Source organism: Callospermophilus lateralis, chromosome 17, assembly GCF_048772815.1.
Source record: "Callospermophilus lateralis isolate mCalLat2 chromosome 17, mCalLat2.hap1, whole genome shotgun sequence".
NCBI lineage: Eukaryota > Metazoa > Chordata > Mammalia > Rodentia > Sciuridae > Callospermophilus > Callospermophilus lateralis.
The window spans coordinates 26,588,340-26,611,433 of NC_135321.1; the positions used below are offsets into that span (position 1 = coordinate 26,588,340).

At 35.1% G+C, this 23,094-nt stretch overlaps 1 protein-coding gene across 4 annotated transcripts in view; it reads right to left on the reverse strand.

Moving 5' to 3' along the window:
- Ark2n (arkadia (RNF111) N-terminal like PKA signaling regulator 2N) overlaps positions 1-23,094 on the reverse strand; it is a 90,245-nt gene that overhangs the window by 7,366 nt on the left and 59,785 nt on the right. For 3 of the 4 annotated variants that reach the window (XM_076836785.2, XM_076836784.2, XM_076836783.2), the window contains exons 3-4: positions 15,721-15,891; positions 4,006-4,132 (exon numbers count right to left, since the gene is read on the reverse strand). In XM_076836785.2, coding sequence (XP_076692900.1) covers positions 4,006-4,132; positions 15,721-15,891 — 298 coding nt within the window. The remainder of the gene's footprint in view (positions 1-4,005; positions 4,133-15,720; positions 15,892-23,094) is intronic. The other variant, XM_076836786.2, reaches the window with a different exon arrangement.

Genomic DNA, 23,094 nt, shown 5'->3' on the forward strand with positions numbered 1-23,094 from the left:
TCATCTTTCTAGCAATATTTTTTGAAACTGGATTGTCCCAAAATTAACATCTAGAAATAACAATTTAGATGCCAGGAGGTCACTACAGCACTACAAGGCAGATATACAAGATGCATTCAACCATTAACTCAGAAAGCATGCCTCTCATCTATGGCTAGAAGAAACATAGAAGTCAAGAGAACATATCAAAATCTGAAATAAAAGAATAGAGAACAATACCAGCATACAAGAAAAACTTTATAGGGGAGGGGGAATGCACATCACAACCAGAATTAAATTCTTAAATATAAAGAAATGGCACCCAACACAAGTCAGAGAATACAACCCTAAAGAAAACAAAGACCAAGTATGAGTTTTTAAAACTTTCAGAAAGCCCGTAACAATGTAGACTATCAAAAGAAAAATAACAGTGCAACTAATCCAAATAAAACATCTATACATTCAAATCAAATGAGAACTAAAAGCTATGGATCAAAACCTAAAGCATTTTTCCAAGCGATAGCCCTGCCAGGAGCACCTCAGTACTTTGCAACTGCAACCCTAGACCTGTGAAAAAAAGAAATTCCAGATGAGACACAGGTAGCCAAAGGAGTAAAGCTACCAAGAAGAAAGCTTCTTCCCTACCTGCTTCCTAGTGTTTGAATCTCAATGTCTGAAAGATTTATCAGGTTACTTCTAAAGAAACTGCTGGGAAAAAAATTAAAAAGAACAGAGTCAGTAAGCCTCTACCCAGCCCTAGACTCAAAGACCATATAAAATCTATCCTCAAAATGATAGAGAATTTAGTTAAAAATATTCCAATAGACTCTGTAAATTCTACAACCCATTGTATGGATAGCTACCAATGAGGTTTCAAAATGGACTGGTCACCTGTAACACACTATTTTCCCAAGTTTCAAACCAATGGATCAGAATGAAGTACAGCTTTATATCCAGGGTATGTAAGAAAAAGTCCCTGAAAGTCATGATATAGCATGGTATTTAAAATGTAGCCAAAGTCATTAGTTCACGAGTAGAATGAACATGTCTCCAGAATGAAACAACAATTTGGATAAAAGACCTTCAGTTCAGAGATGGGATGTACGAGAGACAGAGACAGAGAGAGAGAGAGAGAGAGAAGGAGTGTGTATAGGAGTGAGTATGTGTGTATGTGTGTGGAGAAGGAGGGAGAGAATGGAATCCAGAATTTCAACTTCCAAGTTTTCATAAAAATATGATAAGCACACCTGCAATCCCAGCAGCTCGGGAGGCTCAAAGCCAGTCTCAGCAAAAGTGAGGCGCTAAGTAACTCAGTAAGACCCTGTCCCTAAATATAATACAAAAAAAAAAAAAAGAACTGTAGATATGGCTCAGTGGTCAAGTGCCTCTGAGGTCAATCCCTGGTACCCTCCCCCTCAAAAAAAAAAATTCATAATGGTAACAACTTAATGAGGCCAACAACAATAGAATCAATGACCCAGGCAGAATCATAACAGAGTAGCATAGATTGTAGGAATTTCTGTTGCTACTGAGGAAATTTTTTTATTCATACCAATAATACATTATTTTAAAAACAACACTGTAGGAAAACCACTGCCCAAACAGCTAATACTTATGATTTTTGTATAAAATTTCTATATTATTTTAAAAGACTTAAAACTAAAAATACTTCTTTGAGTGTCGATCTTCATGAATTTTGTCAAAATATATGTACTGGGTTGTATATCATGCTATAGGATAGTAAATTTGGTGTATATCTTTCTAATGTTTAAAGTAATATAATAAATCTTTAAGAAATTTTTAGTTTTCAACACATTATGTAATCAATGTTTAACATTTGACACAATAATTATAAGGAATTTCAACTTAGTGGATACTATTGCCTCAATGTTCAAATAATAAAGAATAAAATATTTAAGAGAAAAAAATAATAAAAATTCTTTTCAGGCATGGTGGTACATGACTTGGGAGCCTGAGGTAGGAGGATCATGAGTTTAAGCTAGCCTCGGCAATTTAGTAAGTCTACCTTATGATAAAAAAAGCTCAGTGGTAAAGTGACCTGTCTCAATCCCCTGTCTCTATCTCTCTATCTCTCTCTCTCTCTCTCTCTCTCTCTCTCACACACACACACACACACACACACACACACACACAGAACAAGAACAAAAAATTCTTCCCCATCAAAACAGGAAAAAAAAAAAAACTAACCATTAAAAACAAAAATTGGGGTGGGGGGGCAGCTACTCAGGCATACTTTTGGCATTGCTGTAGAATCAAGGATGAGGTACTAGAACAACACTAGTTCCAATAAAGAAAGAATTGGGCACTCAGGGAATTTGTATGTTAAACTATAAAGTAACTCTATATTCTTGATTTCCATTTAATTGAAAAACGCTCTTGAAATGTAACTAAGGGTTAGTGGGTATAGAAAATGTGCTCCAAGAACAACTGAAGATAGTATAATGTGTCTCATAAAGTATAATCTGATATCACTAGAAAAAGGTAACCTCAATTTATATGCAATTTGTATTTCACTCCCTCTGTACTCCTAAGTTCACCTTTTTTATATATAAGAAATGAAAGAAATGCTGCTAAATGCTTTATTAATTTACTAATTAAAGAGTACAATAAAACAGCAAAGTAACAGAGTTACTGTATTATAAGCCTATTTATCAGAAAAATCACAACTTAACCCTTGCATCATGGAAGAAAAGATTTCTGCTACATAAAATACAACCTAAAGTCAAAGTTTTCATTTGTAGCTACATGTATATGTTAAATATCAAGAATACTTCTGAGAAGGCTATAACCAATTCTTATGAACATAAAAGCAGGAGTCAGCAAATGTTTTTCTAGCAAAAAGCCAACCAATAAATCTTAGGCTTTGGGGACCATACATTATTGAAACGACTCAACTCTGCAATTGGAGAGCAAAAAGTAGACACAGATGATATAAACAAACTAGCATAACTCTATAAGTCTATTTATAGACTCTGATATTTAAATTTCATGTTAATTTTCACATCACAAAATATAACTTTTCCCCAATTATTTAAAACTAGAGGGGCTGGGATTGTGGCTCAGTGGTAGAGTGCTCGCCTAGCAAGGGCAGGACCGGGGTTCGATCCTCAGCACCACATAAAAATAAAGGCATTGTGTTGTGTCCATCTACATACATACATACATACATAAATGAATGAATGAATAAACGAATAAGTGAATGAATGAATGAATGAATGAATGAATAAATAAATAAATAAAACTAGAAAAGCCACTCTTAGCATTCAGTCCATACAAAAACAGGCAACAGGTCAGATTTGGCTTTGTGGGTCATAGTTTGCTGACCCCTATGTTACAGAATGCCAAACTTATGTGTGTAATACTACATGCTAGCTCAGTGAGAGGACTTGCCTAGCATGCATGAGGCCCTGAGTTCCATGCCTGGCACAGGGGAAGGGAGTGGTGGTGGAGACACCCCAACATACAAAAGGGATATGATATCAGACACATGGTTTCCAGATGTTTGTTCTCAATATATTTCAAGATAAGGGTGAAAGAAAACAGAAATGATAGGGCAGGAAAGCAGAAACACTTCTGCCTTAAGAGAAAAATCTGTCAAGCTATTTAGACATTTGCTTAAAATATAAGAGGAAATCAGCTCTAGCTCAACAGACACTGAAGCCTGGGATGTTGGGATGTAACAATATGCAACATTCTGAGGCTCACGTCATATTTTCAACAAAGTGTTTCTTGGATCCTAATTAGAAAAAGTTATATTCCATGTATGTATGATATGTCAAAATATATTTTATGCCATTTATACCTACAGAGAACTTTAAAAAAATTCAAAAACCAAACCAAACCAAAAAAAAAAAAAAAAAAAGCATTTCTTAAACCAAAGAAAGATGAGAGGCCAACAGTTCATGCCAGCCATACTGTAAGATCTGCCCTTTTCTTATCACTTATTTTCTGGTTAAAATAAAATTCACAACATAAAACACCAGAATTTTTCAATTAATAACCTACCTCGCATGTTCCTGAACACCCACAATCTCTACTTCACTATCTGAAGAGGCAATATTAATTTCTTCATTAAGTGGTGCATTGCCAGCAGATGTTTTGTCACTTGCTAGGAATCCTGGATCCAAGTGACCTGAGAGAGAAGAGGGGAGAGAAGCACTACAGTTTAATTTCTTACAAACAGCAGAAACAACTTGACAGATTTCTTACCAGTTTTAATCAAAGAAATGGTAACCTTATAATCCTATGACAGTTTTTGCCTCAGCAAAACTATTACCCATGTCAAATAAGCTCAGCAGTGTTCTATCATTTTCTAAATTCATTTTACACAAATAAAATATAAGCTCATCACATATATTCTAACAGTTTGTCAGTACATAAAGGCATGAACTCAAAGTCACTCACTCTACACTCTTATTCCTTCGGAGGAAAAAAAAAACTTTCAATACTTTAGTAAATGTCTCTATCTAAATATATAAAATATATATAAAATACATAAAATTTCACAATGCTTTTTGTATTCAACTCTAGCCTACTTTTTAATGACCTACATAACCACCAAGAGGACAATGGGGTAGTTCTCTGCTGTTTATTGTAATAGAATAAAATTCTAAACCAGGCAATATAAAGGCATAAATGAAATAATACAAGTTTTCATTAGTACCATATTTATACTAGGATGCTTTGTGAAAGACTTAACATTTTTCTCTGTAATAAAGGAATGAAGATTTGACAAATCCTGACCCCAAACTATATCTAAAAGGGAAAGCTACAGGTATATTACAATTCTGGCTCTGAGCAATTGAAGCAGTAACTGTATATTGTTGATAGTTCTTATTACACTTAAATCACACACACTGGAAAAGCACAAAAGCTCATAAAGTTATTTATTACATGATGAAATAAAATACATTCTCCAACATTACAGAAGCATGAGCTTCACAGACCTCTCTCTTTCAATAAAGGATAATGGCATAAAATCAAAGTACATGGCTCTACAAACAATTTTAGTTAAAACATTCAAGCACTGGGCATATAAGCTGAGTTATTTTAACTTAAAAACATGAATATGGAAATGTCTAAAAGTTAAGACGAAATAAACAGAGTTGCAATAGATACAAATTTTCACTTCCTTTAAAGAGTACTTACATATTGATACATGATACAATGCGATTTTTCCATGTTTAAAAAATTCTTCATGACACCTTACATAAACTATATCAATGTAAAGGAAGTTTACCATACAACTTTCCCTTTCCCCTCCTTTCACTTTTTCCAATACTTCAATGTCACTGAGAAATCTTGTATTTTCATATTCCTCCTGTCAACTTTCAATATACTTCTTTCCTATACTTCTGCAAAAGTATAGGCAGTCTCAAAGCAAACTTGACAATTTTTATATTCTCTGACCCTGTAAACCCATCCCTGAGAATTTACCCTAAGGGAAAAGATTTTAAATAAGCAATACATTTATGTCCAAAGACATTCACTGTAACACTAGATGGAAACTTGGGAAGGTCTTACACATAAAATACAAATTATCACATACTAAAAAATGTGTAGATGAGGAGTAAAGCTGTGGAATAAAATGAATGAGACTGTGGGTCTTTTTCACAATTCTCCCCCCAACCCCCCGTACTGAGGATTAAACCCAGCAGTGCTCCACCTCTGAGCTACATTTCCCCAGCCCTATTTAATTTTGAGACAGGGTCTCACTGAATTACTCAGGATGGATTCAAACTTGAAATCTTCCTGCTTCAGCCTACCAAGTTGCTGGGATTATAGACATTCACCACTGCACATAGCTCACCATTCTTTAATGTTACGTTTACCTGTTTTTCTTTAATTGACAAAGATGTGCATATGAGAAAACAGAAAACTGGAAAGCTTAAAATGGACCCTAGACACACCTACATAGATAGACTAAGATATATGGGTCTATAACCTAGATAGAATCCTGTACAGTGGCACAGGCAATACACACAAATCTTTGAACCCTATAAGCACATAAAAGGTACATCCAAAAACACCCAGTTTTTTAAAATCTAGACCAGTGTGGTTATTTAAATGGACTTTGGTTAAGTCAAGAATTCATAACTTAATTCTTGCTCTGGCTCCCAACACCTTGCTATATAGCCAAGTCTTATCCAATCTCTACCTTGATGTTTTAATTATGGCTATCCACTGTGCACACTATTCCAAATGTACTGCTAGAGGAATACATATTGATAGTCTTCTGTCAAGCCTTCAACCTATCCATGGTCTTTACTGTTTTCTTTTCTTTTTCTTTTTTTTTTTTTTTTTTTTGCGGTGCTAGGGATTGAACCAAGGACCCTGTGCATGCAAGGCAAGCACTCTACCGACTAAGCTACATCCCCAGCCCTTTACTCTCTAATTCATCTGTTTGTTCCTCAAAAAGCATTTGTTTGTGACATGCTCTACACTACTCCAGGTGCTCTAAGACTACAGGGCAAGGGCAGGCATAATCTCTATCCTATGTGAAACTACAACACATTCAAGGACAGTAAAAAATAGTCCATTGCACTGTGACTTAAAAACTGCTGGGGGAAAAAAAAAAAACTGCTGATATGGAGATAAAGAATAGCCCAGAAACATACAGAAAAGGCACAGTCCCCAGATTTGTGGGCCATCTGGGAAGCTAAGTTCTCAGGGAAATTAGGCACAGGTGAGGATATGAAGTAGCACAAGGAACACTTTGTTGTCCTTGAGGGTCCAAAGGTTTATCAAGATTTGGGGTAATAGTACTAAAAGAGCAATGAAAAACAAAGCTGGCAAAGTCAGCAAAGATAACAGCATGGTAAACAGTCTGAGCTTGATCTTGAGAAGTGGGAAGCCACTGAAAGATCTAAGCTGAGAAGTGACATGATCTGTTTTTGTATTTCAGAGTCTCCTTCTGGAACATAGAAATGAAACTAACAGCAAAACAGGAGGCAAGGGAACCAAACAAACTACTGCATTCTCCTGGGGGACAAATGACTGTGACTAAATTAGAAAAGGCAACTGTGTGTATGTATGTTCAGAGGGTTAGAGGTACTGGGAATTGGGCAAATGAAAGAAGAAACCAGGACATGAAAAAATGATGCTTAGATTGCTGATTTAGGTAACTGTATAGAGTCATAGTACCATTCAATGCACTAATGAAAGTGGAGCTGCTAATTATGTGTTTAAGATAGATGTCCAGCAGGCAGTTGAAGGTACTCTTCTAAAGCTCAGATCAGAGGTCTAGAGAAGAAAAAGAGACTTGATAAGTCTTTGGTAACAGTGGGAAGAGAAATTTCATCCACAGGACTGCAGGAAGCCTACAACAGAACCCTGATGAACAGCAATAATTAAAGAGATGGGCAGAGGAAGGGGAACCCACAAAGAAACAAAAACCTAAGAATGACATCATGGATAACAAAGAGCACTTCTAGAAGTGATTAATAATACCCACTGAGAAATCAGGTAAGAAAAGAGATCCAGGAGACTGACTAGAATCAATGATAAGACAATCATAAATGACCTTGATAAGCAGAGCCTCAGGAGTAATAGGGCCCAAAGTCAAATGTGGCAAAGCAAGCTGAAAAATAATGGAAGAGAAGGAAAAGTAGAAGTTTAAGTGTGAGTTGGAGGAAGGATACAGGTAGTACTGAGTGAGAATGCAGGTTTGAGAGAAGGAGATGTGTATGTATGTACAGTTTTTAAAGATAGGACAGTGAGACAGGTACAGTGGTATATGCCTGCAATTCTAGCAACTTAGAAGGTTAAGGCAGATGAATCACAAGTTCAAGGCAAAGGGCTGGGGATATAGTTCAGTGGTAGAGCACCCTAGGGTTAAATCTCCAAATCGCTCTCTCCCTCCCTCCCGGCATCCAACACACAAAGATGGGAGAGACCTGGTCATATTTATAAGAATAAAGGCAAAGAATAGGTTTGATGGCAGAAAGCTGAAGTGATAGTCACCTGTGAAGAATGCGTTGAGGCCATCTACAAAGCACAAATATGGTTAAGGTAGCAGGAGCTTAGAAAAGTAAGAGTCATTTTAAAAGGAGAATGCCCCTAAGGAAAAGGGGTAATTACTGGGCAGCACTGAGAATAAGAATGAAGCTGCAGATATGTGATTTTCTCCAGCTTAGCTTAGCAGTGTAGAAAGAAGACTCTGAAAATTCATCAAGGGATCAGATTTTGTCAGGTGGGCACATCTGGAAAGTCAACTCTACAAGACAGCGGAGGAAGGATACCGGTAAAGCAGAGTTGGCCCAAATGCAGGCTTGACAGAGAAGAAAGTGAAGCTGGAAGGGGACTAATAAAGGGCTTTAGGGACAGGTACAATGAGGTACAGAAAAAATAAAAATGGTATAGTGGAAATAAAAGTATGAGAGTACAGAAAAGCCCTCCAGTGGAAAAAGAGAACACAGTCAAGAGAGCTAGGAGGAAACTAGTGGTTAGGAGAAAAACATATTTCCACCCTCTTAGCTACCCACAAAAATCCAAGTCCTGGGACCATTCCTTTTCTCCTGTCTTCCTTCCACTCTGTTGTTCTTTGCTGTGACTACCTGCAACTCACCTTCCTACAATTTTTCCATTGCCCTTCGGAATCCCAGTTCCATGGTAAACTGAAAAACTGAACTAAATGTTCTACTTCCCTGTGGAAACAGCCTTTCCTGAAAATGCTGCCTCCCCTGCAGTCCTATTAAGAGGAAACTGTTTCTGACCCTTATTCTGGGATTGACATCACTTGTAAATGACTATCATCCATCCTACTGCACCAACACTAGCAGTTGATATGCTCCAGCGTGATACCTTTCACTGTCTTACAGTGACCCATGACAGTTTTACTTCATCATTAAACATTATTGGTACCTGGCTTAGTCTCTATTTCTACTTTCCAATCCTGCTTCATGAATAATTATTTATGTACACAACTTCAAAACTGTCATTGACTACTCACTAAGAAGCAAGGAGGTGAGCTCCAAAAGCCACTTAGAGTCACTTGTGGACACTCGTATCAAGGGGTTCAGTCTGCCTTGATCCTAAAAATAACAATGTGAATTAAATTAAACCAAGCTTAAAATGCAAATCTGAAGAATCACTGTTGCTATAACCAAACTCTTTCTCCTTGATTACTCAATGCTCTTAACAATAGTAGCTAGGTAAACACAAGAAAACAACAGGATTTAGTTTTTCTTTTTTTTTTGGGGGGGGGCAGGGGTACTCGGGATTGAACTTAACTGGGGGCACTCAATCACTGAGTCACATCTTCAGCCCAATTTTGTATTTTATTTAGAGACAGGGTCTCACTGAGTTGCTTAGCATCTCAATTTTTTTTTTTTTTTTTAGTTGTAGTTGGACAGAATAACTTTATTTTATTTATTTATATGTGGTGCTGAGGATCGAACCCAGGGACTTGAATGTGCGAGGCGAGTGCTCTATTGCTGAGCCTAGCATCTCAACTTTGCTGAGGCTGGCTTTGAACTTGCAATCCTCCTGCCTCAGCATCCCAAGCTGGGATTACAGGCATGTGCTACGGAGCCCAACCAGAATTTAGTATTTCTATCCCCAGTTCTAGCACCACAGTTTTAATTCATAATTCCAACTTTTTTGGTAGGAATATTTTCTGATGTGTCTCAGTCATCAATATTTCTGAATAACCAATCTTACTGAGTAGGCCCCTCACCCCGAACCTACACTTCACTCCAGAGCTGGAAATGTCATCACTCCATTTTATTTTTCTTGCTTTCTTGCTTTCAAAGAATGGAAAAGAAAATTCACTATGCTGTGTATTCATCTTACACTGTCTTAAGAAAAACAAGGTACCTATCACCAATATTTCAGATTTTTCTAACTTTATTCGTCCATTACATATCCAAAAACTATTAACTTATGCCCTCCTTTCCCATTATTAGATCCAAGCAAATTTGACAGTGTAATTGTGGCCACAGAATTGCAACCCAATACTGCTGGCATTTAGAATTATAAATCTGCATAATGCTCTAAAACTGATCATTTAAAATCAGGGTCTGTTCTTATAGCTAACATTATTTAGTCAAAAAATCATATGAGATAAAGGGCTGGGGATGGAGTTTAGTGGGAGAGTACTCTGGGTTCAACCTTCAGTACTGCAAAACAAATAATAATAATAATAATTATAATAAATTAAAAAAGAAACCCTCAGACTAATGGTGCAAGATTTTTGCACCATTTCTCATCACAGTCATTAGATAAAAGGGGCCACAAAGCTATACAGATAACAAGTGGGCTGGAAACCACATTAGTGGCCTGTTAGGTATATTTAAAAAAAAAATAGTATCAGCTTTAAAAAATAACAATTATTAATTTGTGTTTAATTCGTTCAACAAAAACATGTCATACTCTACAAGAGACATGGAAGGCATTCATGGATGCCTCCCCCTGTTCTATCTCAGAGGTAGGACAATAGTCCTTTTCTCTCAAAATAACCCTCCTAGAGCAAGCAACACATTCCTTTTGGACCTCTGTGTGGAACCTGACTTTCTCTGCAGCTGGGGTTCCTCTGTATCCCATGCCCCTCTAGGAACTCTTAAGAATTCAATGGTAGAACAGTCTCTAGAGCATACATAAAAACAAAAGCATAGCAAAGATTCTATGAGGTTCTGCACATACTGTCAGTGGTACTATCTTTGTCAGTTCTAAGACAAGAACAAGCCCTGTAGCAAAAAATATGAATACATGATTACCATATATTAAACTGAAAATAAAGCAGAGTATGCATATTTAGCTATTGTGGCAGCTGGCTGTCTCCCTGTAGGTCTTTGCCTGTGTAGATCTTTGGGAGAATTTCATTCACTGTGAAAAAATTCTAAATTTTTGTCCTCCCACTACAGACATAAATAAGAGTTACTAAGACAGGACTTTTTTAAAAAGAGAGAGAGAGAGCAGCAGCAGCAAAGAAAAAGTAGTAACTAAAATACCATGGTGAACTGGTGAACAGTTTCTTTTGTCTTCAAAAGAAATAATGCAGCTACTTTTAATCAATCCCTTTCTTATTCAGTCTAATGGGCAAGTACTAGGCCTTTGCCTGTTTGCATCTCATTAAAGCAAAGTATTACATACTGGATGACAAAGGGAAGGCTAGGTAAAACAAGGTTACTACCTTAAATCACTTTAGCCTTAAAAACATGCTAATTATTACTATGTGCTTACTTCTTTCAACAAGAACATTAAGGGGAGATGAGAACCTAAACTTATTACTTATGATCAAAAGTGCTTGACCACATCACCTCCTTCACAAGACTCATACTTCTCTGATCTGCTATCAACAGAAACAGGGCCATTCTGGTCAGATTATTAAAAAAAAAAAAATCCTACATTAGGGACAGGAAAATCAAGGTTTGTTTCTCTGTCACTATGCTTCTGTTATGCAATTTTTCCTATTTTCCAATTTTTCCTATTTCCTATTTTTATCCCTATTTTAAGGATAAGATAAAATGTTCACAGCCTACCTAACTTTGACCAGAAAAGCATGATGGAAAAATAGAGATGTTTAGAATTTATCATTTCCCAGGACAAAACCAACAAATTCTGTTTATCATCACAACTACAGATCTTTCTTACCAAGAGTATAACTCAGACTTCTTTTTGTAATTCCAACTATAATTACGTTTATAGTAGGTGATTACTAACAATTAAAATAAAGCCATTTTTCAGCTATGCAGGTCCATTCATTAAATATGCTAGACACAAGAGTTACCAGGGAGTTATTATTAAACAGATTCCCAGACTCCATTTCATATCTATTAATAAAATCTTCAGGGAGAAGTGAAGGATTTTGAATTTTATTAGAACACTGGATAATGTCTATGCTCAAGCAAAGTTGAGAAAACATTGTAGCAGGAACAACTCATGCCAGGGAAGGACAGTGAACTAGAAATGTACTGACTGACCCATCAATCCCTTTCTTATTCAGTCTACTTCAGCACAGTATTTCTTAACCTAATGCTCTCCTGAGGGCTTTAAATGCTACTGTGTGCTAGGTCCCATGCTAAGCACACTGTTATATTATTTCACTTAACAGCAACAATAATCTTTTGGATACTAGTTGTTGGTTTTGTTGTTGTTGTTCTTGTTGTTGTTGTTATTATTAGGTACTGGGGATTAAACCCAGGGACACTCAATCACTGGGAAACATCCCCAACCCTATTTTACATTTTATTTAGAGACAGGTTCTTGCTGAATTGCTTAGCACCTCGCTTTTGCTGAAGCTGGCTTTGAACTCGAGATCCTCCTATCTCAGCCTCCCAAGCTGCTGGGGCTACAGGTGTGTGCCACTGCACCCAGCAGTTAGAATAGATAATACTTTTATCCCAATTTTTGCACACAAGGAAAACTAAGGCTTTACACAGTTTGCCTAAGTAAGGTCACACAGTTTCTAAGTGGCTGCTTGTTGAAAACCACCCTATACAATTCTAGCATCAAGTAAAGAAAAAGTAAACACATGGCAAGAGTTGAAATTGAAATTTTAAGTCTTTTGTTGACCAGAGGCTTCCCTGATTTCAACTTATTTTTTAAATCTGCTTGCTATTCAACTTTTTTTTAGGTTAAAATTAAAACTATTAAATAGCAACATCTATTTTGGATGTAAGAACTTCATCAAATTGCTTTGAAAAAGCAGCAAGTTATTCTATCTCCAATTACTACTTACATGACCCTAAAGGCTGTAGAACTGCTCTGAGATGCTACTACTGATTGAAATGAACCCTTAGTTAGTCTGTTCAGTCACTAGGATTCTACTTCATTATGAAGGGAACACAGAGGATCCAAACTAACCATTAGAATATTTATCTTAAGGCTTGGGATATAGCTCAGTTGGTAGAGTACTTGCCTCACACAGGGCAAGTACTGGGTTTTATTAATCCCCAGCACGACCAAAAAAAAAAAAAAAAGAATATTTATCTTAAATTCAAATCTTAATAGGCCAAATCTTGAAATTATAAACTGACAAGCATAAACTCTTAACTATTTTGTTGTGACAATGTAAATATACTCAGCTTCGTAAGACGGATTCCCTCTATAAATAACAACAATATTGTTTTATTTATTATTCACATTCCTACATCATCAAATTTTAATTTATTTGAAACAGCAAATGGCTTCATTAGAAAACATCACCTGGAGCTACTAAACAATGGTGACTACATTCTATAGCCTAAACAAAAACCTCCACACAATTAATGGCCCAATACAGACATGTGCTCTCTATTATACACTATGAAAAATTATTACACACACATATCAAAAGACACACACAAGAAATGTTAACAACATCATTTAAAACAGCTCCCAAACATCCAACGAGAATATGTAAATTGGAATATATTCATATAGTGGAATACTAAATAGCAGGGAAAACTCAATGAACTAGACCACATAAAACAAGCTCAAAGTTCACAAAATGATGAACTAAATGAAAGTTTCAAATGATTACCTGCAGTGTGAACTACAAAGTTTTAAAACACACTTGTAATTACATAACACATGAAGTAAAAATACACCAAGAAATACATAGGAACATCAAACATTACATGTCAAATTTAGGACGGCTCTGGGGAAAATGGAAGAACAGAGATGAAACCATTGGTGCTTCCCTCCTCACATACTTTTGCCATGCTATAGTTCTTAAAAACAATGGTAGGGGGCTTGGGATTTAGCTCAGTTGGCAAAGTGCTTGCCTCCCATGCACAAGGCCCTGGGTTCAATCCCTAGCACCATGGGTGGCGGGGGGGGGGGGGACGACACAAAATGGTGAGTACCAGGGTAAAATGTTTTAAATAAACAAGCTAACAATTACAGTATGACCTCCATATTCACAGGTTTCACATCCACAGATTCGAGCAAATGCAAATGAAAAATATTGGGGGCAGGGGTGTTGTAACTGTACTAAACACATACAGTGTGTTCAGGTTACACAATATAGTATAAAAACTATTTACAAAGTTCTAATAATGTATTAGGTATTATAAGTAAACTAGAGATGATTGAAAGTATACAGATGATATGCACAGGTTATATGTAAATATTGTACCATTTCATTTAAGGAACTTGAGCATCCTTGGTCCCAGAACTTTCAGAGACCAATCTCTTATAGATACTATAGGACTATATTTGAATCTGAAAATGTAAATGCTATCCTTATCCCTGATAATGGTAATTTTAATGATGTTTTAAGACCTCAAACCTTCACTATTTGGTTGAAACAAATAAAACTGCTAGGATTGTAATAGATCAAAAAGTTAAATTAGTAATTCTATATGGTTCTACTTACTATTAAGAATTCTCTATATGAAAAGCAAAATATTGAGAGTCATTCATTTTTTTTCCTACAAGAACTTTACTATAACATGGTCCATATTAAGTGACACACTAAGGAAATGGGGAAATAAAACTGAAGTAGAATGATTGGTTGGATTATCAATGGATTTAAAAAAAAGATAAACCATCTAGTATACAGAACAAATTAGATAGCTTATAAACCTATATTGTACAAAATGTGATTAAACTACTGTCCTTTGATATAAAGTATTATTATCATTGAATACTTTTCAAAATACTTACACATATTCATTGTATTAGTAAATCCTTAAAAAAGACCCTGCTTGGACCAAAAAAAAAATTATTTATAAAAGCCAAAGTCAAGAGGAGAAATGACTGATCCAAAATCAATGAGCAAGTTAGCAATCAAAACAAAGCCAAAATTAAATCTGGGCACAGGTTCAAAATCAGCCACAATAAACTAATCAAAAGGTCAACAAAGATTATAAGAGGAAGAATTCAGGACAATGACCAAAGGCACACTGCTATACTATAGTACATTCTAAACTATTACTCATTTTTTGGGTAATAAAATTCATTTTTCATAAAAATAATATTTTCAACAATGATTAAACTAGCAGACTTAGTACTTAAGTCAATGCACATGATCCTTCAAAAGGACTGAAGAAAATACACACTATATAAGCAGTCTGTTTTCTTATTACCTCTTCCCTTTATCTTTAACTAAAGTTTTTTTTTTTTTTTTTAAGGTTTAAGTTAGAAAGAATGCTTAAGGATGACATTGAAGGAAACACGGAGACACTGTGAGAATTTTCCAAAGGAAATAGTGGTGGGCTTTTTAGTGAATAAATCCTCTTAAGAATAATCACAGAACCAAGATAAATAATGCAAGAGATAAGGACAAGGAGAAGAGTTTTTTCCCCTGAAATAACAGAAGCAGAAATCGAAAGAAAGGGTTAGAAGAGACAAAGAGAACTTACTAAAAGAAACTAACAGAGACATTCCCCATCAAACAGAAGAAACAGTGACAGCATTGCAGATGAAAAACTCCCTGTTACAGATTACTATTCAGAGTTAAGTGACGAAAAAAGAACTAACCGAAGAGTACAAGAGTATGTGGATTGTTTTTACACATGTTGGGCATTTTTAACACAAGAAATACGCCTACTGAAATCTATTGATGCCTACAATTAACGTCTTATATATTCTTATTTTTGCTTCCTTCTGATTAAAAAAGATGATATGCTCCCCAATTTTTTCAGTTATCAGTGGCAGCCTCGTTAGTCACAACCATTTGATGTTAGATGGCTCTGGTATGGCCTGCTCTCCTCAGCAGGGTCCACCACCAGGAGATACAGCTACCAGGACACATGCAGATTACATCATTAGAGAAGGGAGAAGGGAGAGACCAACCTGCCTTGGCATGCAGCCCGCTGGTTCTCCAGGTAGCTCCTGTGTCCTGGCCGCCTACAGAATTAGCGTGCTCTTGAACTACTGCAGCCGCCAATAAATTGTCCACATTTACCACTTCTGGGTCAGAGCTGGTGTCAGACATATCATAATGAGCTACAACTGGAGGTCCATCTACGGAGGAAAGAAAATGTATACTTGTATCTAACTTGTGGGGTGAAAAATACTTCTGAAACTAAACAAGAATCTTCTAAATGTCAGTTACCTTTACCGTATTATTATCTCACTAGAAAAGCTGAACTTTACACATCTAATATTTTGTCATGATGTGAAAGTGAAAAAGATAATCCAAGTTTACAAAGATGAGGAACACATTTTGGAAGGAGGAAAAGGAGTGTTATTATGAAGAACAAAAGACAAGACTATACTGAACAATGTTACACTGAATTCCTGTCAGACTCCTAAAGAGCGACAGATTAAGAAAAAAGGGATGACTACACAAAGAAAGTGAAAGTGATTTTTTAAAGGAAAAATCTGGTGTAGACTATTAAAATCCAATTTATTATTTTAAGAAAATGAATCTAGTTCTCCTTATAACTAAAAGACACTAATAGATTCAGAGAAGAAAATCAAATTTATATTTTCCTACTTACTAAAGAAATAAAGTTAACACTAGAGCTCTACTTATTTATCTAGTAAAATCCTTTTATAGTAATGTTATATACTCTACAACATTCTACAAAACAGCAATACCCACAGAAAAAAATTATATAGATTATGTGTATGTATGTATAGTTCCTGAGACAGACAACCAGCTCATACTCCAAGTAAATGATATGGAATTTTATGAATGATTTTAGAGAGAGACATAAAAGTTCTTACTGGAAAAATAAGAGATCTCTCCAATCCCCAAATCACCTTAACTAGTTGGGAAAAAAAATAAACAGTTGAATTTCAAAGTAATTACACTGCAGCAATTCATGCTAATATATCTCAATATTCATGCGTGTAAAATACATACATGCTTTAAAATGCTAATGCTACCTTTTCCTAACATGACAGCAAAAGCAAAAATAGTTTTCGTTCAAGACATCCTCTACTACCCCCATTTTAGAATAAAGATAAAATAAAGGAATGCTGTTTCCTTCTCAACAGCTATTTATCAAATGCAAGCAAACCATCATTTATTTCTGGTTTTCTAATATCATCCAAAAAATAATAATAGTAAACACTCCTACTTTATGAAACTTTGTCTAAGAAATGTATATGCCAATGAAAATATAAACAATGAAGAATTATTGTTTTAATACATACATCCATTGTGTAAACTGTCACTGAACAATAACACAGAACACACCTGAGGTATTTATTACTTACAACTGAGCACCTAATGAACCATAGGTTTATGTAGCAACATCTTTAAAACAAAAGGTGACCAAACATAAAAGCAAATGAATTGTTAAGTGCCACTGTATAAAGAACAGACATGTCACAAAATGAAATTCTGACGATCATGGCAATTTTAGTTGGCTACTCAAAAATAATTTCCAGTTCCCCTAATAGGGTCAATCAAGTTCATCAAAGACCATGTGGTCTTGGTATCAGCTAGTAATGGATTTTAGTTCAAATAGAAAAAAAAAAAACAAACTGTTGGTTTTTATTTTTGTTGTTGAGATTTTTCTTTTCTAAGAAAGAAAAGAAAGTTTCATAATTCATGGAGTTTTCGTCAGAGTTCAAAATGATTATTATGGAATCAAGATACTGTGTGATGTCCAAATACTTAGGTGCAAAAGATATGAGGGCCAAGTACAATATTGACTATTTGACCATACATTCAATTTAAGTGGCCTTTGTGGATGTTTCAGGAATTTGCAATAAGTTATTTAGTGATTTATTTTAAATTTATCACTACTACCATTCTGAACTTCTTGTCCTCACATTCCCCACCTCCACCCCTAAATTGAGGAACCAGGTCAACAGTCAAGTCAAAATTGTACCACTCCTACATGTACAATCATGCAAAAAGGTTTAAGTGTATATATCCATGCAGAGTGACATCACCTACCCAAGGAAATAACTTGTCTGAAAGTCTTCATCAGTAGAAAATACAAGCAAAAACTTGTTATGTGGCTTCATTCTTGTATCTTCCATATTTCCAAACAGCATACCTTATAACTTAGCTTAAATTTAGTGTTTATCATAAACAAAGACAGCAAAATTTTCATATTTTAAAAACATATAACAGTTAAATTATGACCACTGTCATTTTTCATTTCAAACATATTCAAACAATGACAAGGCAATACTATATAAACTTCAATTAAAAAAAAAAGGGTAATGGTTGCCTTTCCAACTTTCAAAGATAAATCACAATTAATGATCCTATATTTCAAGGTCATCTCATACCTATCATTAGCAAACCAAGATTAAACAGCATGCTTAAAGCACTTGGCATCAAGGGCTTATACTCTCAACAAATACATGAATACCAGTTAACTATGACCCAGGAGGGCTTCAAACTTGTCATCCTCCAGTCTCAGGCTCCCAAGTAACTAGAATTACAGGTGTATGCCATACCTGGCTGTGATATTCTTTTAAAAAAGGAGATTCCTGCTACACAGAATGATGAGATAGGTGATATTTTGTAGTGATTTCATCTGCTTTTAAGAAAAAGTGCTCTTGAAGGAAAAAAAAGAAAGAAAAACCACAAAGAAGTAACTAGGAAAACTCAACACTAACAGGAGGAGTTCTCAAATCATTACAAGAAAGAACAAACGTGAGGACACCATCCTTGCACTCACTTGATTATTCTTCTATACTGTTAAAACATTTGCACTGCTACTAACAGACTGTTTTGACTTTCAAGAACATCAAAATAGTCATTTAAATTTTACATGAAAACATGTCCAATTTAAGATTTAGTCATTAACATAAACACATTCCATGCTTACAACATTTAAGGTTACCCAATCTGCACATTCTCCCAGCTGCCAACTCTGATATGTGTCACAATCTTTAAATATAAATGAACTTACTAGCTTTCCTAAATCATTAAAAACATCTCTCTTTAAAGGTAAATTTAACACAATTAGTTAATTACTATTCATCTACAGTTAATCCAGGCAATGCTTCTCTAATTGGAAACATTTTTGCCATTTATTACAAAGTAGAAAAAAAAAGACAAGCAATCTAAAAACTATTTCTTATTTAAGAACATCGATTCATATATACTATGCTAGATGTTTGTAATCTCTTACTAATCTCCTAGCCTACAAAAATAAATTCTGACTTTTCAAATACCAAAATGTATCTGTTGGGTCACACATTCCTATACAGTTTTCCTCTTTTATGATCCAAACGTACATTATTGTCATTAAATGTTTAATGAAATTAGTTACCTCAACAAATATGTTCTAATGGGCGGGGGGGCCTGAAAAAGAAAAATAAAAACAAAGCAAAACAAAACCTAACTTTTCCTTTACTATGTTTATCCATGACACATTTCTCTGTTCAAATCTGATGACCATAAGTACAGGATTTTAAACTATACAAGATAATGATCAATTTGCTACTCCTATGTATAGTCGAGAAATACGAGTTCCAATTAGGTAGAACCAAAAGAGACTACAGTTGTTCTTATTGTTGAAAGAAAAACTAGCATACAGTTAAAGCCTGGAAGTACAGCACAGGAGCTACAGATTTCTGTAAGCAGATACACAAATTGAAGCCCTTCCCTGTCCCTCCACTTAAATGTGTGACTCTGATAAATTATTTCACTCCTCAGTTTCTTCAAAGGTTATTATGAGGGTTAAGAAAGTCCTAATACAGGATCAAACAGGACTTCAAATACTGGTCCCACTGCCCTACCTTTCCATTGACTACAAGTAGTGCTTGCCCACTTCATTATTTGTTTGCTTCTTCTTGCATATACACTCTGCTGAATACAGCCTACGTTCAAAAAGCTTTGAGGAAACATAATTGCCTGGACTGATACTTTACACTGCACATACATAAACCCAAATTGTTAAATAAATGGTTTTCTGGGATTAAACAAAATGAGGCCATCACAAATGTGACATATTTTTGTTTGAAGTGACATGTTAGACTGTATTCATATAAAAGTATTTCAAGGGCTGGGGATGTGGCTTGCCTAGCATGCATAAGGCCTTATGTTCAATCCCCAGCACTGGGGTAGGGATTGAGAGGGGACACGACCTAGGATTTCAAAACTGAATAGAAGCCGGGAGTATTGATGCACGACCCAAATCACAGGTACTCAAGTGGCTGAGGCAAAACAATGGCAAGTTTGAAGCTAGCACAGACAACTTTGCAAAACCTGTCTCAAACTAAAAACAGATGGGGATATGCTCAATGGTAGAGCACCTGCCTAGCATGCTTGAGGCCCTAAGTTCAATTACCATTAACAACATGCCCCACCCAAAAAAACAGAAAACAATTTTCCATTTGTCCATATTTAGCATCATCCTTTATAAAATCTAATTAGATCTAGAACAGAATTAGATCTTGTACCACAGAGACACCTAAAAACATCACTTCTCCCTCCCTATTGTGACATCTTAGGTTCAAGGCTCCTTTGACGTCATTTCTGTGGCTGTAGTAACACACAAATAAGTTCTAAGAAAATTCCTTTTTTTCTCTGCCATACCTGAGCTCTCCAATCCCCTCACCAGAAAATGAAATTTCTGTCTTGTTCCTACTGAAGAACCATATAAAAGCTCCTCCTCCCTAATCTTCAAAGGAACTAGGCCCAGGGCTAATTAACTAAAGAACATCAAGAGAAAGGGGGAAAGGATAGATACTATACTCAGCCTTGATCTAGATAGTAAGACTCAAAAATGTTAATCAGAAAAAGGGTTCTTAGAAATTAACAAAGGGACCTAAGACAGGGGATTATGTGCACACATGTGCAATGGTGGGCATGAGGCACAGAAGAAAACAGGCAAACCTCAAGAGATGTAGAAGGGAATTTGCATTTTAGAAGAAACTACATAAGAAAAAAAAATGCCATTTTCATTACATACTAGAATGATTACTAAAGTGAAAATTTATATTTGCAAATGGCAAAAATACTTCTGCTACATTTTCAGTACAATAAGTCAAATAGAAAATACACGCATAATAATCTGAAAAAACAGAAAGCAATCATTATCAAAGCAACTCTAAACAAATGAACTACATTAACCAAAGGCATTAATAACTTATACAGAAAAGTTCCATGTCCTTAAAAAAAAATCTTAAATACTAAAAACATACATATTTTCTTTAGAATAATATCATAAAGCTATTTTAGCAAAAAACAAAACAAGAACAAAGGGTTAAATGAAAACGAAATGCAACAATATGTACTTAAGTTTTATGTTTAGGAGTTAAGTCACCTTAAAAATAAAACTGAATCAATATCTGTTTTGTACTTTTCCCATTGCACTTATCTCAACTATTAAAAATTTAAACTTGACAAAGTTTCCAACATGGAAATAAAGTTTTAGGATCACACTTGGTCTTAATGTCATAATGGTAAATAACTGGTCATTTTATTATACCCAGAAAAGCTATATATGAATGATCTAAATGAAGAGTTCATTTACCATTTTGAAAGAATCAAAAGAAGTAGAAGACTCAAGATTTTCAGAATAGCTGAAAGTTGATGAAAAGACATACTTTTTAACATACCTTTAAGCTACAAAGTTAGAAAAGCTATGAATCAAGTGGTTATTCAAAAGATAACTAAATAACATATCTGAATATTTAAGGGAACCTAGAAATACAGAAATAGGGCATTTGAAGAGATCACCATCCAGGACCTATTGCTTTGAGAATTACCATGTGTAGAGAATAAAATTTAAATGCACTACAGTGTATATACCTAAGAGTACAAAAATCAGACATTAGATTAGCCACATTCCTGGGTATCCTACATTGCTAAAGATACAGCCTTTCCAGCTTTCTTATTACTCCTTGAAGTAGCCATAGTCTAAATTTTGCCATTTTTCAAATATTCCTTAATTTTTAATAGGATAATTTAGTAGGGCATATACTTTAAACAAAAAAGAATCTTGACTTTCTATGTTGATGATGGTATTTCTTTTTTCAATGTAAAAATAGTAAAACTGAAAATCATCCGAAAAAAGTCAGACAAAATCAATTATCTATTATTCTAATTATAAAACCATTTATTTCATTAAAGAAAAGCAGGTTTCTTTACTCAGGAACACCTAATATGAAATCACTAACAGAACAACATTGTCCTCAAAAGAGTAACAAGAAACATTTCTTTTTCAAAATTTTTATTTATCTCGGTTAGTTACACTTCCAAATGCACAGATGTGTGGAAGATAGAAAGAAACAATAATTTGATAATATTCTTCCCAGATCTTAAAAGTTATAAGACGACTTCATTACCAAATACACTTAATGCACCATCCCTTCATTTTTTATGACATCCTCTATTTTATACTGTGGAAACTTAATACAATATGAAATTATCTACTCAATACTTATAAACTACTAGTTTGGTGCCAATTCCCACTAATTTTCCCAAACTTCTGAATAGGAACAGAAAGAAAAAAATGAAAAGTATAGAGTTCTAAAGTTTTTCATATTATTTACAATTCATAAGTCCATATAACTTCTAGGCAAATTAAAATGGTACATTACTTCGCTGTACTTAAGTATAATATATGCCATTTTTAAAGAGGATGTTAAGAATTTTTAAAAATAATATTCAAAATTTCACCAAAAAAGTAAAGCCTATATTATGAATGTGTTAAGTTTAATAAACTTGGATTTTTTTTGAGGGGGGAGGTATACCAGGATTGAACACAGGGGCACTCAACATGGAAATAAAGTTTTAGGATCACACTCAACTACTAAGCCACATCCCCCATGTTATTTTGAATTTTATTTAGAGACAGGGTCTCACTGACTTGCTTAGTGCCTCACCCACCGTTGCTGAGGATGGCTTTGAACTTGTGATTGTCCTGCCTCAGCCTCTCAAGCCGCTGGGATTACAAGCATGTGCCACCACACCCAGCTGGAATTATTCTTCTGATGTTATATGTTCTGACATGTGGCACTCCACAAAATCTTTTTCATCGTGCCCACAATGTACTATACAAATAACTTTTAAAAGAAGGAAATCAACATGAGCTCAATAAAATATAACAGGTACAATTACTTTAAAAAGGTTACCTTCTGCTGGGTATGGTGGCAAGCACCTGTAATTCCAGACTCAGGAGGCTGAGGTAGGAGAATCCCAATCCCATATTCAAGGCCAGCCTCAGCAAACTCAGTAAGGCCTTAACAACTTTGCAGGAGACACACACACACACACACACACACCAATCTCAGAATTAAAAA